At 38.5% G+C, this 15,713-nt stretch overlaps 1 protein-coding gene across 9 annotated transcripts in view; it reads right to left on the bottom strand.

The window, feature by feature from the left end:
* The window catches only part of LOC133481290 (discs large homolog 1-like protein), a 128,123-nt gene that overhangs the window by 100,220 nt on the left and 12,190 nt on the right, over positions 1-15,713 (bottom strand). The window contains exon 1 of one of the 9 annotated variants that reach the window (XM_061780480.1): positions 12,281-14,479. The exons of 5 other annotated variants lie outside the window; for them this stretch is intronic. In XM_061780480.1, coding sequence (XP_061636464.1) covers positions 12,281-12,430 — 150 coding nt within the window. In that variant the 5' untranslated portion in view covers positions 12,431-14,479. Of the gene's footprint in view, positions 1-4,908; positions 5,877-12,280; positions 14,480-15,713 lie in introns of those variants that run through there. 3 more of the 9 variants (XM_061780484.1, XM_061780481.1, XM_061780485.1) reach the window with 3 other exon arrangements.

Below are 15,713 nucleotides of genomic sequence, written 5' to 3'. Positions count from 1 at the left end.
GAATTAATGATGAAAGGACAAACATGGCAAATATGTCTATTTTTATACCACGCTGTGTGTTTGTTGGTAGGGTGTCTTTACTGCTTTTTCAGCTAGCAAGACCCAACAATTTGTTATCAGGACAGTGCCTGCAAATAAGCCCAGTGAGCACAAACATAAAAACACAAAACTAAAACAGCTGTATGTTTTACCCAGTCTTGTCAATCAATGTGGAATGTGGCTATATTGTCAGCAGATAAAGCTTTGCAGTGTATTTCTATTAATGGGTTTTAATCTGTGTCTATCTGTGTCAGGGTAAGAACAAGTGTTAGTCATGCTTGGTAAGATATGAAAGCACAGAGGATCCTCTGCCGTAAGGGACTTCTCACACACGCACAAATGTGCCTTCATTGCTGCATCGTTTCCTTTTTCGTTCTCAACCTCTTACATGACAGTCACTCGTTTGCTCCCATAGTAGCCTACTGTGATCAAAGCTTGGAAAAAAAGAAGTAGCCAGATTTTATTTTTTAGATACACACACACACATATACATTATATATATATATATATATATATATATATATATATATATATATGTATACACATGTATATATATGTATATACATACACATATAAATATACATATATATACATATACATATATATATATACACACACAATCGCAGGGCACAATCAAACAAACAACCATTCACACTCACATTCACACCTATATATATATATATATATATATATATATATATATATAAATAAAGGCCTCTACAAAGTAATTTGAGGTTAGCTTCACAGTGTGTAAACATAGTTTTTCCATATAAAAGCAAAATTTCGTCAGCTCCTACGTAAAATATTAATGTTTTATGAGCTGGAATTCCACTTAAGAGTTTCAGACAATTTTAGTCAGTGCTCATCCGCTAAGTGTGGTCTGATGTTATGTAATACTTGAAGACTCAGGAAGAAGACGGGTATTCCTTTACCATGGGTAAGGAATGGTGTGCCAAGCACAAAGGACACAGCAGACTGAACGGATAATTTAAGTTAGTTGAGATAAGTATTACAAACCTAGATTTTTTGATTCCCTCAATTGATTTTGGAAAATTTTGATTGTAAGATTGGTGGCCAGGAGCCTTAACGCCAACAAATTATCAGTCTGATTTGTCAATAGACGCCTGCCTTCTTACCATCACAGGATTCCTCCTCCTTAAAATTCAAACCCAGATTCTTCAGACCAATGATCATCAGATTTAATCTTGCCTTTGTATATTATTGTCACCTCCTTGTCTGATACCCGTTCTGGTCCTTTTCCATTTGACTGATACTTGAGTACTTATTTGTTTATAGTGGACAGACACATGGTGGCCCAGAAAGGCAACCAATAATGATTTGTCATCAGCTTTCTGTCCCGTTCCTCCACTAACTGTCAATGCCCTGCTTCCATAGTAGGTCACTGCAGTGTCTCCTCTAGTGTGTTAACTCCAGTCATTTTGGTAAGTTCACCACTATTTTTCATCAGCTCACTGTCCTTAATTCACCTAGCTAGATACACAATTATGATTCGATTAAAAAATGATGTCTTTCTCTGCGAAATTATTCGATACGATTAGGTTCAGTATGGGAGCAATACGATTCGATTCAATTAGTGTGAGAGCGATATGATTCAATTTGATGCAGAAAAAATGTGATAGTTAAAATTTGTTGATGGAGATGTTATTCATAAAGAACCTTGACTTGAAATAACAGAATTCTATAAAATTGCATTTGTCTAACCCTATTTTCAAACAGGTAAAAGACCACTTATCCCTAAGCATTGTTGCTTTATGGCACTGGAAAAAAGAAATATATATAAAATATCTCATATATTTTCAAATAGACCACTACAATTCATTTTGGAAAGAAAAATAATCTGCACAAACAATATTTAAGACCCGGTGCCATTTAAACTAGGACCGCCACTGCACACAGACACCGCTTGGCTTTTTTTTTTTTTTCTCTTTTAAAATCACACTGGTAATTGTTGTGTTAGCTTCAGGACATACCTGGCCGTGTGTCCTTACGGAAGTTTCCTTTTGGGGTCGCACAGTACCAACACTGGAATGTATAAGTGGACTCTTACGGCTCGAGAAGAAGCATTAGTTTGCTTAGGTATAGCCCATGGGATTTGCCAAAATGTAACCACCTCTGCCATTCGTCTGAATGTTTACACTACGGCGGTGTCGATGGCTGGTTTAAGAAAAAAAAAAAGGTACGTGACGTTGGATTTACAACTGCGGGGGAAATGTAATGTCTGTGAATGCTATTTTACTGTCACTGTGACCACAAAAGTAGCTTTGACTCCTGAAAATCTATTTGATGTTTAAATAGTCACGCTAAGGAGAAATGTAGTTAACTAGTAATGTCACTACTACCCACCACTGTTGTTTTTGACTGTAAACATAAAATTATGTACACGGACTGCGGCGGAGCACAGCGTAAAAACTTCAGGCAACCGATTCCTAGCCTCACGATATCCGGTCCACAGCCCTCCCACCAATGTATCTAAGGATTCCTGGGGGACTTTGTATCGATAATGAGGTCTACTACTGATACAGTCGTATCGCTCGCCTTTACGGATGGATATCCGGTCGCATCGGTTTATTGTTCCCGACCCTACACCTAGCCCATTTTCAAGATCACTCAGTCCGCAGTTAGTCAACTCAATTAGGCATCAGCATCTTTTATAAAGAAACCCTACAGTAAATCAAATAAGTAGCAGAAGGTCCCTCAAAGCCACCGTTTACACACAACTTAGCAAAAACGGTTAAATGCCACATTAACTACAAAATATGGTGACTGTTATCTTGTTTGGTCTCTCTGTGGCTCCATTGAGGAAGGTTACCACCTCATAAATCACATCAATGAGTGATGATTTAAGATCATATTTCTGCAACGTGAATGTAGATGCATGGGACCCCTTTGCATCAGCTGCATGAATGAACTGCATTAATTGATTTCTGTATGTGATAAGAGCATAATGAAATTTACTATAAGGCTTAATTACTCAACACTGTCATGATGTTTTAATTCTAAAAAGTGGAAATAAGTGCATTATGTTAAAGTAGAATCAGTGAAGTTAGCTGTGAAGTCTTTTTACAATGAACTGGGTTGGAGTGTTCTAGTCTTGGTACTGTTGATTTTCCAAAAGCTTTAAGATCTGTTGTTTCAATATTACAAATAATGTGTTGAAAAAAGAACATAATGGTGTCTGTGTAAAAGATTTGAGATGATTTAAGATTTAACTTGTTCATTCGTATGAAACAGGTCTGAAGTATGGGTTTAAAAGTTTAAAATATTTCATGTTGCCCATACCTTGGACAAGTGGAGTTTGTCATGAAGCATGCTGTGTATGGATCTAAATGAAATGCCAATTGCTTCTTCTCACTCATAAAGAGTGATATTCCATCACTAGTTTGTATACGATCTCAATGTTTTTTGGGCAGATACTGGTTGTTGGCCATCCTGACCTGGGGTCATCTTGGCAGATTGACGATCAAGGACTAGAAACTTTACCAACACTCTGTACTCAGTTTTGTCCATTTTGCCAACTCACTGAGGGTATGTCCCTTCAACAACTTGTTGTGACTAAACAATTACAGCCAGCAATATTATTCTACATACAATCAGTAGCTAACACATTCATCTACATCAGGTGTGAAGCATGGTACTGTCTGAATGTAACAAAAAATACCCAAGGCTCAAAGCTTTTTGATACCCCCTCATATTATCATAACTAACATAGTTGCAATATTTCCTAAAAATATTGTGATGTAATTATGAGGCCATATCACGCACCTGAATAGCCGCCTACACTTAGTCAAGTCATCCTAACTTGTCAAACCAGTTTGTTTTCTCATCTCCAGTCCAGTTACAAAAAAAATTACAAAAATTCTGCCTGTCTCATCACTTGTCAGAACTCCTGAGGAGTATCTGCAACATTTGCACAATCAACATTGTCCCAGACTATCGTACTACTCGCTTGAAGTCTCGGCGCCCTTTGCACAATGGTCATTTCACTGGACTATTGTAATATTAGTCATTCGAACTGCTCTAAGTGCGAGAGGTATCTGCATCTTTTTGCACAATTGTCACACAAAAAATCAAATAAATAAATGTACCGGCATTACCAGATAACTTGCAACCCTTTGTTGCTCAATGACTGTTTTTCGCAAAGTCTTTATGTCTCAAAAGTGTTCTCTGTCAATTGACTGTCTGTTTTCGTACTAGAGCGCCTCCAATTACCGGAGACAAATTCCTTGTGTGTTTTTTGGACATACTTGGCAAATAAATATGATTCTGATTCTGATTGGCCCATCGACTCTGTTCAGATTGCTCTGTGTCTGGTGCCAGGTATCATTTATATACCATAGTGATGACTTGTTGAACTACAGTACTGTTTTATTTGAAAAGATTTAGGCATTTTTTCTTAGACTGTGAACAGCTACTCCACCAAGTTTTGTAAAATGTCTGTTAGTAATCCTGCAGCTAGTGAGACACTCTACAAGCAACTATATCTCACAGAAATCAATGGTTAAAAATACTTTACATTTATTTTAAATGTTCAAACATTGGGATAATCACTGGACAAATTGCTACGAGTAAGGTTTGCAAGTAAAACACAATCCCGCTTTCCAAATTAGGACTTCAATCAACAGCAACCAAAAGTCCCTTCACAAGTTTGTGTTTTTCCACAACAGTTACTAAATGTGATTGGCTGGCGACCAGTTCAGTGTCTACCACGCCTCTCACCCGAAGTTAGCTGGGATAGGCTCCTGCACATCTCCGACCCGACTGAGGATAAGCGGTACGGAAGATGAATGAATGAGTTACTAAATACCAGACACGCACATTCACACTCTTACACACAAACTTTCAACCTACCTTGCATCCAAACATCAGAGATATGGTGTTGTTGGTGCATGCTACTTTGCAATGGCACAACATGTGGCTAACGTTAGCTAGCTGGTCCTGCGCTGGGGGGGCATCCTCGCCTTCACTCACACAATTGACAGGGATGCATGCACACTGTCACACTCACACACACTCACACACACACACACACACACACACACACACAAACAAACATGCATGACTTCTTTAACCATCCTCCATCCTGCCCCACAAACTCACCCACCCCTGCCCCCCCACCGCCTGGTTGTGGTCCTCAGCTTTGGCAGGCCAGCATCCTGTCCATCTTGCTCTTCATCGTTTTCATCTTCACCATCATGTTCATCAGCATAATCCTCATAGATTGTTAACAAGCAGAGAGAGACATCTCCAAGATACTTGCGTGTAACTGTGTGTACAAAAATATGTCAGCACGTGTGTGTTGTTGTTGTCAGCATTTGTGTGTATGTGAGGATGAATGTCTATTCGTGTGCAAATAAGTCTGTGTATGCAAGTGTCAGTATGGATGTGGTCTCTCTTGTCCCTCTTTGCAGCAGCTGTGCCAGCCGTCCATGTCCTCTCACTATCTGAATGTTTGCCTCTGTTACTCTATCGCTATCCTCCTCTCTCTTTCTCCCTCGATTTTCCCTCTCTCCCCCGCTTGCTCTCTTCCTCCTGCTCTTTGCTCCACTGCCTCTCTTGCCCCGCCTTTCAACAGCAAGCTCAATGAGTGACAGAGAGAACCAGACCTGCACAGAGAGTAGGAAGAATATCCTTCTAATCTTTTTCATGTTCCCATAACTTCTATCATTCAACTTTTCTTCCTCTCTGCTAGCTATAACAATGTTTTGTCTTGTATAGTCATACACAAGTAAGCAACACTGCAGGTGCTGAAGTTGCTAACTGTACAGTTACCCGGGCTGTTACTGTTTGCCAGTAACCAAATTAATTTAGTATACAGACAGGACCAAACAGTTTTGATAACTTATTACAAATAACTTGAAACAAATGTATCAGTTTCAGAAAAAGCAGAAACTAAAACTATATATTTTCTAAATTGGTTAAAAAAACAACAACAAAACAGTTATCAGGACCTTCAAACATACCCGAGCAGTTTTCTGTACCGTAGCCCCTTTTTCAATGCCTGTAAAAGCTGACATTATTTCACTTTTTTGCTGTGTCACCATTTATTTTTTTATTTTTTTTATTATTGTACAGTAATTCCTAGATTACTCAAATCATATTCATGGCATATTACTCAGTTCTTTGAACTGTGAAAAGTTTGAATCAAAAGAAACACAGAAGCAGCAACGATATGAGCATGTGCAAGCTCAATTAGATTTAAACTCAGGCATTTCTAATTATTTTTCTGATCATTCAAAACACTTGAGCTTTCATCTTTTTTCTGATGTGATCTTTTGATTGCTATTAAGCAGCTGGAGTCCATGCACACGCACCACAACAACACACAAATGACTACATCTGCTATTGCCACAGGCATTGTGGCTTTTGTAAGAAAAAAAATTTTCTTAAAAATTGCTACATAATTAACATTAGGAAAGAGAGAAGAGAAGAGAAAAAAGTAAGATAGACATGTTTAATTAAAAAAGGAAGTGACAGAGAAACAGAGAGAATGCAATCTCATATGCCTCCCAGGCATGCACTACATGTTAACATTTGTAGGTCAGCCAGCACGGAAATAACTATGCAGTGTGTGTATGTGCATGGTTGTCGGTGTGAGTGTCCAGTGAAACGATTCAATATCCAAAAAGGCTCCATCCATCACAATTCCCCACACAGTAACATTACATTTTTGAATATGATAACATGATCAGCTCTTATGAGATGTTTTTTCATTTCCCAAGAGTGTTTTATTTGATATTTACAGTGGGTACGGAAAGTATTCAGACCACCTTAAATTTTTCACTCTGTTATATTGCAGCCATTTCCTAAATTAATTTTTTCCTCATTAATGTACACGCAGCACCCCATATTGACAGAAATAAAACAGAATTGTTGAAATTGTTTTCAGATTTATTAAAAAAGAAAAACTGAAATATCACACATCCATAAGTACTCAGACCCTTTGCTTTAACTCTGGTGCTGTCCATTTCTTCTGATCACCCTTGAGATGGTTCTACACCTTCATTAGAGTCCAGCTGTGTTTGATTATACTGATTGGACTTGATTTGCCACACAGCTGTCTATATAAGACCTTACAGTGCATGTCAGAGAAAATGAGAATCATGAGGCCAAAGGAACTGCCTGAAGAGCTCAGACACAGAATTGTGGCAAGGCACAGATCTGGCCGAGGTTACAAAAAAAATTCTGCTGCACTTAAGATTCCTAAGAGCACTGTGGCCTCCTTAATCCTTAAATGGAAGACATTTGGGACGACAAGACCCCTTCCTAGAGCTGGTTGTTCCCCAAACTGAGCAATTGGGGGAGAAGAGCCTTGATGAGAGAGGTAAAGAAGAACCCAAAGATCACTGTGGCTGAGCTCCAAAGATGCAGTCGGGAGATGGGAGAAAGTTCTAGAAAGTCAACAATCATTGCAGCCCTCCACCAGTCGCTGCTTTATGGCAGAGTGGCCCAACGGAAGCCTCTCCTCAGTGCAAGACACATGAAAGCCCACATGGAGTTTGCTTTAAAAAAAAAAAAATTTTTAAACACCTGAAGGACTCCAAGATGATGAGAAATAAGATTCTCTGGTCTGATGAGACCAAGATAGAACATTTTGGCCTTAATTCTATGTGGTATGTGTGGAGAAAACCAGACACTGCTCATCACCTGTCCAATACAGTCCTAACAGTGAAGCATGGTTGTGGTAGCATCATGCTGCAGGGTTATTTTTCAGCTGTAGGGACAGGACGACCGGTTGTAATCGAAGGAAAGATGAATGCGGCCAAGTACAAAGCAAAGCAAATTTATTTATATAGCGCATTTCATACACAAGGTAACTCAATGTGCTTTAAATGATTAATAGCATTTAAAAACAAAGAAAAAACAGCTTATAAACATTTAAAACAAAGAGGGGGGGAAATATAATTAAAAGAGCGTACAGTGCAAGAAATTATCTAAAGAGCATGGGGAAAAAGAAGAGTTTTTAACCTGGACTTAAAAACATGCACACTTGGGGCGAACATATTCCATTTGTGTGCAGCCTAATAGCTAAATGTTGCTTCACCATGTTTGCTTTGGACTCTGTGCTCCACTATTTGACCTGAGTCAGTCGATCTCAGAGCGCTACTGGGTTTATATTCCATTAGCATTTAATTCATGTATTCAGGACCTAAACCATTTAGTGATTTACAGACCAGTAGCAGAACTTTAAAATCTATTCTAAACTTGACGGGAAGCCAGTGTAAAGACTTTAGAATTGGAGTAATATGCTCTGACCTCTTTGTTCTGGTCAGAACCAGAGCTGCAACCTTCCGAATGAGCTGCAGCTGTTTAATGCACTTTTTAGGGAGTCCAGTCAGAAGACCATTACAATAGTCAAGTCTACTTGAGATAAAAGCATGGATGAGCTTTTCCTGGTCTGCTTGACACATGCAAGCCTTCAGTCTCGATATGTTCTTCAGATGGTAGAAGGCAGTTTTAGTCATTGATTTGATATGAGTGTTGAAAGTCAGGTCAGAATTGATCAGAACACAAAGGTTTTGGACTTTGTTTTTTTAAAAGACTCCAGGTATTTACTAACAGCAATCCTATTTTCTTTATTGACAAAAACAATTATCTCAGTTTTGTTGTAGTTTAATTGAAGAAAATTTTGGCTCATCCAGAAAATTTGTTTTAGACATTGAACAACACCTCAATTTAATTGTAGTCATCTGGAGGCACTGCTAGATATAACTGTGTGTCATCTGCATAGCTATGATAGTCAAAATTAAAGATCAGAAGAATTTGACCCAAGGGTCTCATTTACAGGCTGAACAGGAGGGGTCCAAGAACTGACCCTTGAGGGACCCCATAGGTCATTGCCATTCGATGAGATTGAACACAGCCAATGGTTACAAAATAACTCCTTTCCTCCAGGAAGGACCTGAACCATTTAAGGACTGTTCCATTTAGTCCTACCCACATTTCCAACCTGTTCAGCAGTATATTATGATCTACCGTATCGAAAGCCGCACTGAGGTCCAAGACCAGAGTTGACACCTTTCCCAAGTCAGTATTCAACCTTAAATCATTTAGCACTTTGATAAGAGCAGATTCTGTATTGTGATGAGTTCGGAACCCTGATTGAAATTTGTCAAAAAGTCCATTGAAGTTCAAGAAATTGCAGAGTTGATTAAAAATAACTTTCTCAACAATCTTGGCTATGAAAGGGAGATTTGAGATGGGTCTATAGCTTGCTAACATGGAAGTGTCCAGCGTTCTATTTTTTAGCAGAGGCTTAGTGGCAGCTACTTTAAGAGCTTTAGGAAACTCGCCTGACTGAAGTGAGCAATTGATTATTTGCTGCAAATCAGCTAGCACAGAAGTACAGGGATATCCTGGACGAAAACCTTCTCCACAGAGCTCAGGACCACAGACTGGGCCGAAGGTTCACCTTCCAACAAGACAGTGACCCTAAACACACAGCTAAAATAACAAAGTAGTGGCTTCAGAATAACTCTGTGACTGCTCTTGAATGGCCCAGCCAGAGCCCTTACTTAAACCCAATTGAGCATCTCTGGAGAGACCTGAAAATGGCTGTCCACCAATGTTTACCATCCAATGGCAGAGGATCCCCAAATCCAGGTGTGAAAAACTTGTTGCATCATTCCCAAAAAGACTCATGGCTGTAGTAGCTCAAAAGGGTGCTTCTACTAAATACTGAGCAAAGGGTCTGAATACTTATGGCTGTGTGATATTTCAGTTTTTATTTTTTAATAAATCTGCAAAAATTTCAACAAATCCGTTTTTTTCTGTCAATATGGCGTGCTGTGTGTACAACCCCAATTCCAATTAAGCTTTTTTGGAACGTGTTGCAGCCATAAAATTCTAAGTTAATGATTATTTGCTAAAAACAATTAAGTTTATCAGTTTGAACATTAAATATCATGTCTTTGTAGTGTATTCAATTAAATATAGGTTGAACATAAATTGCAAATCATTGCATTCTGTTTTTATGTTTAATAAAACGTCCCAACTTCAATGGAATTGGGGTTGTACATTAATGAGGGGGGAAAATGAACTTAATTGATTTTAGGAAATGGCTGCAATATAACAAAAGAGTGAAAATCTTATGGGGGTCTGAATACTTTCCATACCCACTGTAGCTGGTCCATTTTATCCAGCCACATTAAGGTTCCAGAACAGCATATTTCTTTTATTTCAACTTGTAAGCTATTTTTGAAAAGGTTGTTAATGGTACTGGACCCAACATTTTGACTATTTTGGGATACATTCATATAGTGCTACTGTGTGGCAAATGTTGGATACAACAGCCTCTGAAGATGTTTTAATATTTTAATAATTCAATCGTCTTTGTTTGTTTGTATGTATATTCATTTGTATGCCATAAAACATTTCAATTAATTGATTGATTATGAATGATTGCACAGGTTTACACTATGTAAGGATAATATAATAACACAGTATTATGATATGGTAAATGACCACGGGTTAGACCAAAGACGGAATCGAGCCGCATGTAAATACAATTATTTAGTCTGTATCATGACTAGTCGGGATTGCAGAGTAACTCTGGTATTATATATTAATATTTTGCCAAAGATAATGATATTATCATGAGCCAGCAATTAATACAATACGTATTATACTGTATTATGGAATAAAACTTGCCCACATCTCAATATCAAATGTACAGTAGAAGAAACGTGTTGAGATCCATCCATCCATCCATCCATCCATTTTCTGAGCCACTTCTCCTCACTAGGGTCGCGGGCGTGCTGCAGCCAATCCCAGCTATCATCGGGCAGGAGGCGGAGTACACCCTGAACTGGTCGCCAGCCAATCACAGGGCACATATAAAACAAACAACCATACGCACTCACATTCACACCTACGGGCAATTTAGAGTTTTCAATTAACGTGCATGTCTTTGGGATGTGGGAGGAAACCGGAGTGCCCGGAGAAAACCCACGCAGGCACGGGGAGAACATGCAAACTCCACACAGGCGGGGCCGGGGATTGAACCCCGCTCCTCTGAACTGTGAGGCAGATGTGCTAACCAGTCTCCCACCGTGCTGTCAATAATAATGCAGAGAGAGAGAACGAGTGAGAGAGCGATACAGAGAGAGAGAGAGAGCGAGAGAGATTGGTTGTACTCAGACATGGCATGGCAAACTGTTTTATTGACCATTGCTCCAATTCAGCCAAACTTTGCTCACAACCACCACTGGCTGCCCATTAAGTATGTTAACTCAAACTTGCCACACTACAGATTTCAATAGCTTTTTGTAACTTTAAATACACTGCTTAAGTTGACCCAACTGCCGACAGTCTCTAAATTGGCTTACAGTTGGGGGTGCGAGCATCAAAACTAAAAAATAAGGGCTCCTGCACATGATGAATATCCAGAACTAAGTTGCCTTTTATGCATGCACCGCAAAGTAATCCCTAAATATTTTTTAGACATGCAATTACTGTATGTCAGTGTGTGAAGATAATGAAGTTATAGATCAACTTCATAGATGTTAGCCCAATGAAAATCTATTCCAAATTAAAATCCACATTTAAATCACTAAGGAGAAGACTTATAATGGTGGGATTGTTGTTCCTGCGTGTCAAAAATCACATAAGACTGACAAAAGAAATAAGCATAATTACTAGTCAGGTTGGAGAAAAAATAAATTAATTAAAAAAACATTCACGGCAGTGTGGGGTATATTGTATAATGTGTTTAAAATTTAATGTTAAAAACTCGCCATTCTTTTCAGTTAAACCTATAATGTGTCCCTGGCTTAATAGCTCTTAATTACACAGTTCTTCTAGGTCAGGCAATCTCTGTGACTCCTGGCATCACTAATTACAATACAGGGATCAGGAATTCGATGTTGCTCGACTGACATACATCTTGCTCCATGTTAATTTGGGAAGCAATAGCATGTACGATAAAGGGACTATTGCATATGTCCAAGTCAGTTCTTAACGTGGTACTGGATAATATGTATGAGAAAGAATCTTCATGTATGCTATACTGGACTTGTTTTTATGTTTTTATGGTGCATGATTGCATTTTTTAAAAAGGACTGAAACATACCTTTGTGTATGTGCACATACATATACATGTACTGCCTTAAAATGCTAATTTTGTTGTGCTGTGTTTGACTCTGAAATGACAAAGGGGATACTAGGGGGAAAAAAAGCTTAATAGCAAACTAATATCTACTGTAAATACATGAAGGTACATTACATTGACTGAGGGCGTAGAGTTATGATGGTCCATCTTCACATGTAGCACTTGTGGTACCCCAATAGCTGTCAGCCGTAGAACAGGCAGGGTCATCCCAACATCTAGTGACTCAGTCCAGTTCTTCAAAACCGGTGTAGAGCCTACAGTCATACGGACTTCCTAGATTTGGAGAAAGATAGTCCTGCTGCAGATGTGGTCAACAATCTTAACGGTGATTGGGAAGTTCTCTCATGTCCTCTCCTTGTCAGTACGCCTTCCTGTTCCCAGTTACTATACAAGACTGCACCACCTGTTTAGAAGGTGCGTAGAAGGACCGGCCTTCGTGAGTCCCACTCTCATTTTCTTGTCGCTCTTTGTCTGTCCCAAAATACTCCAACTCACTAAAGTCCATAAGTAGCCTACAGTAAGCTTCTTATGAGAGAGTCTTGTTTTCTTCACCAACAACAACACAATGATGACATACAAGACAATTAAAATAGGATCAAAGGAAGGAAAATAGCATCATAACATTGTATTGGTAAAAGAAAGAGGATGATATAAATATTAGATATAAAGTAACATCCACAAATGGATGTCAATTAAAACAACTTACAGAAGGTCTGACTCAATGTACACTTGAAATAAATGTATAGTTACAGAATACGGATTATAATAATGTGGTGGTCAAAACCACAAGACACAGTGAAAGGTTAGACAAGGTGATGAGTCAAAGAAAGGAATCAAACAGATTAAGAGCAGATGTAGTTAAGTATTCCCCAGCAGTAACCCACCCGTCTTCAGCTGGGAGCACATTGTCTTTTTAATCCATTATCTTAATGAGATAAATGTGATTAACTTCATCAATGTAAGTCAACCTTGCAGTCTATTTGTATGACTGCCAACAGTGGGTGTGAATGTGTGTGTGTGTGTGTGTGTGTGTGTGTGTGTGTACGTACGTGCTAAATATATAGTTCATATATCTGAACTGAAAGATAATGCTCTCAAACCGCAGTGATAAAGCTATGCATTCACTAAATGACAAAGTGTCACAAGTAGGGTTGGGCATCGAGAATCGATTGGAACCGGGACTAACATTCCGGGTCTCCCGGAATCATTCAGATTAAAAAAATTAAGTTCCCAGTTTCGATGCCGACAGTCCGCCGACCCAGAAGAAGAAAGTGGCGAAAACCAACAAAGCAGCGGCAAAAACCAACGCTGATGACAAACACAAAAATAAAATGTAAATTATTTTACCATACTGGAAATAAATTAGAGATAGTCACATTACAAGCTTAACATTTAGCTAAAATGTCACCAAAGGTCAAACTAGCAACATTACATCACAATGAAATGGGAGAAATTTCACATAAACGTCTCACAGTATCACAAACACTAACCTTGTGTCTCATCGGTGTGTAGGCAAAGGAATCAACTTTTTATAGAGCATTTGCTTCTATCCATTACACTCTTTCTTGCGTCTTGTTTTAAATTTATTTTTGCCGGGGTCTTGTTAAGTTTTTTTTCCGTGCCAAAATTCTGAGTTCTGGTGCATACCCTTCAAAATAAAAGGCTACATGCTTAAAACAGGAAATCAAGGTAAAACTTGATAAAACAGTCCATCCATCCATCCACTTTCTTTACCGCTTATCCTCACTAGGGTCGCGGGCTGCTAGAGCCTATCCCAGCTATCTTCGGGCGGGAAGCAGGGTACACCCTGAACCGGTCGCCAGCCAATCGCAGGGCACATCGACAGTCGCAAATAAGTATTTTAACAATGCTATAGTTACCTTTTAGCTGAAATAATATTTAATGAATATTAAGTCAATTGGGTTAGTGCCACACACATTGCCTTTTAGTTCATATTTTTGATATTGATACTGGTTATAAAGAACGCCGAATCAAATGTTCATTTTAGTTTATGCTGCAGGCTGCTACGAAAATGGATGGATGAGTGAAATTTGGACACCCTTTATTTAAACCACTCATTCTCATTGATGCATTACTCAATGCAAGTTTGATAAAACTAATTCAAGCACTATTAAGTTGGCACTTTAAATGTACGCTTTTTCAATACCAGCTGTGATAAATTGCGGATTACAGTTAGGATTATGGTATAAAACACATTTCATAATAGCAGGCAGAGCAAATACCAAATAGGACAAAAAATGGGTAAGAAATTCAAGCACAGGAATTGTATTCACAAGTAGTATGTATTCCGCAACATTTGGTAAAGCACACTGCATATTGGTGGACAGAAAAAGAAATCATGCAGCCATTTGTGTTACAAAATCATCCGTTATAACAATAATGACTTTGGTCAAGAGGTGGGGTACACCCTGGAGTGACACATGCAGTCCAACATTCTTGTCATAAAAACAAGAGTAAATCCTACTTGGGGCCTGACAGTCAAACAGAGACAGAGAGACAGACAGACAGACAGAGAGAGAGAGAGAGATGGATAGATACAGAAAAAATAACAGCTGTCATATGTTTATTTTTTTAATTCAATTCATTCAAAAATTTGCTTCTGAATTAAATGGTTTTATTTGTTTGTTTTTTAGCTATACTGTAGTACAGCTTAGCGTCAAACTTAAATATTCAGTTTGAACAAAGGATTTAATTTAATGCAATGAGATTTGCACATACATTGCGGAATTGGACAGAAGGAGCAATGTTGACATTGAGAAAAAAAATTATAAACTTTGCATTTGGTAATGTTAAAGTTAGTTTAAAGTCATTTATGTTTTTAAACATGTACAAACCCAATTCCAATGAAGTTGGGACATTGTGTTAAACATAAATAAAAACAGAATACAATGATTTGCATTTTATGTTCAACCTATATTTAATTGTATACACTACAAAGACAAGATATTTAATGTTCAAACTGATAAACTTTATTGTTTTTAGCAAATAATCATTAACTTAGAATTTTATGGCTGCAACACGTTCCAAAAAACCTGGGACAGGTGACAAAAAAGACTGAGAAAGTTGAGGAATGCTCATCAAACACCTGTTTGGAACATCCCACAGGTGAACAGGCTAATTGGGAACAGGTGGGCGCCATGATTGGGTATAAAAGGAGTTTCCCTGAATTGCTCAGTCATTCACAAGCAAAGATGGGGCGAGGCTCATCTGTTAGTGAACAAGTGCGTGAGAAAAGAGTAGAACAGTTTAAGGACAATGTTCCTCAACGTACAATTGCAAGGACTTTAGGGATTTCATCATCTACGGTCCATAATATCATCAAAAGGTTCAGAGAATCTGGAGAAAGCACTGGATGGAAGCGGCAAGGCCGAAAACCAACATTGAATGCCCGTGACCTTCGATCCCTCATGCGGCACTGCATCAAAAACCGACGATGTGTAAAGGATATCACCACATGGGCTCAGGAACAGTTCAGAAAACCAATGTCAGTAAATACAGTCCGGCGCTACAGCCGTAAGTGCAACTT

Source organism: Phyllopteryx taeniolatus, chromosome 7 (assembly GCF_024500385.1).
Source record: "Phyllopteryx taeniolatus isolate TA_2022b chromosome 7, UOR_Ptae_1.2, whole genome shotgun sequence".
Lineage (NCBI taxonomy): Eukaryota > Metazoa > Chordata > Actinopteri > Syngnathiformes > Syngnathidae > Phyllopteryx > Phyllopteryx taeniolatus.
The sequence above is the reverse complement of the archived record's forward strand: the minus strand, read 5'-3'. Positions and strand labels throughout refer to the sequence as shown.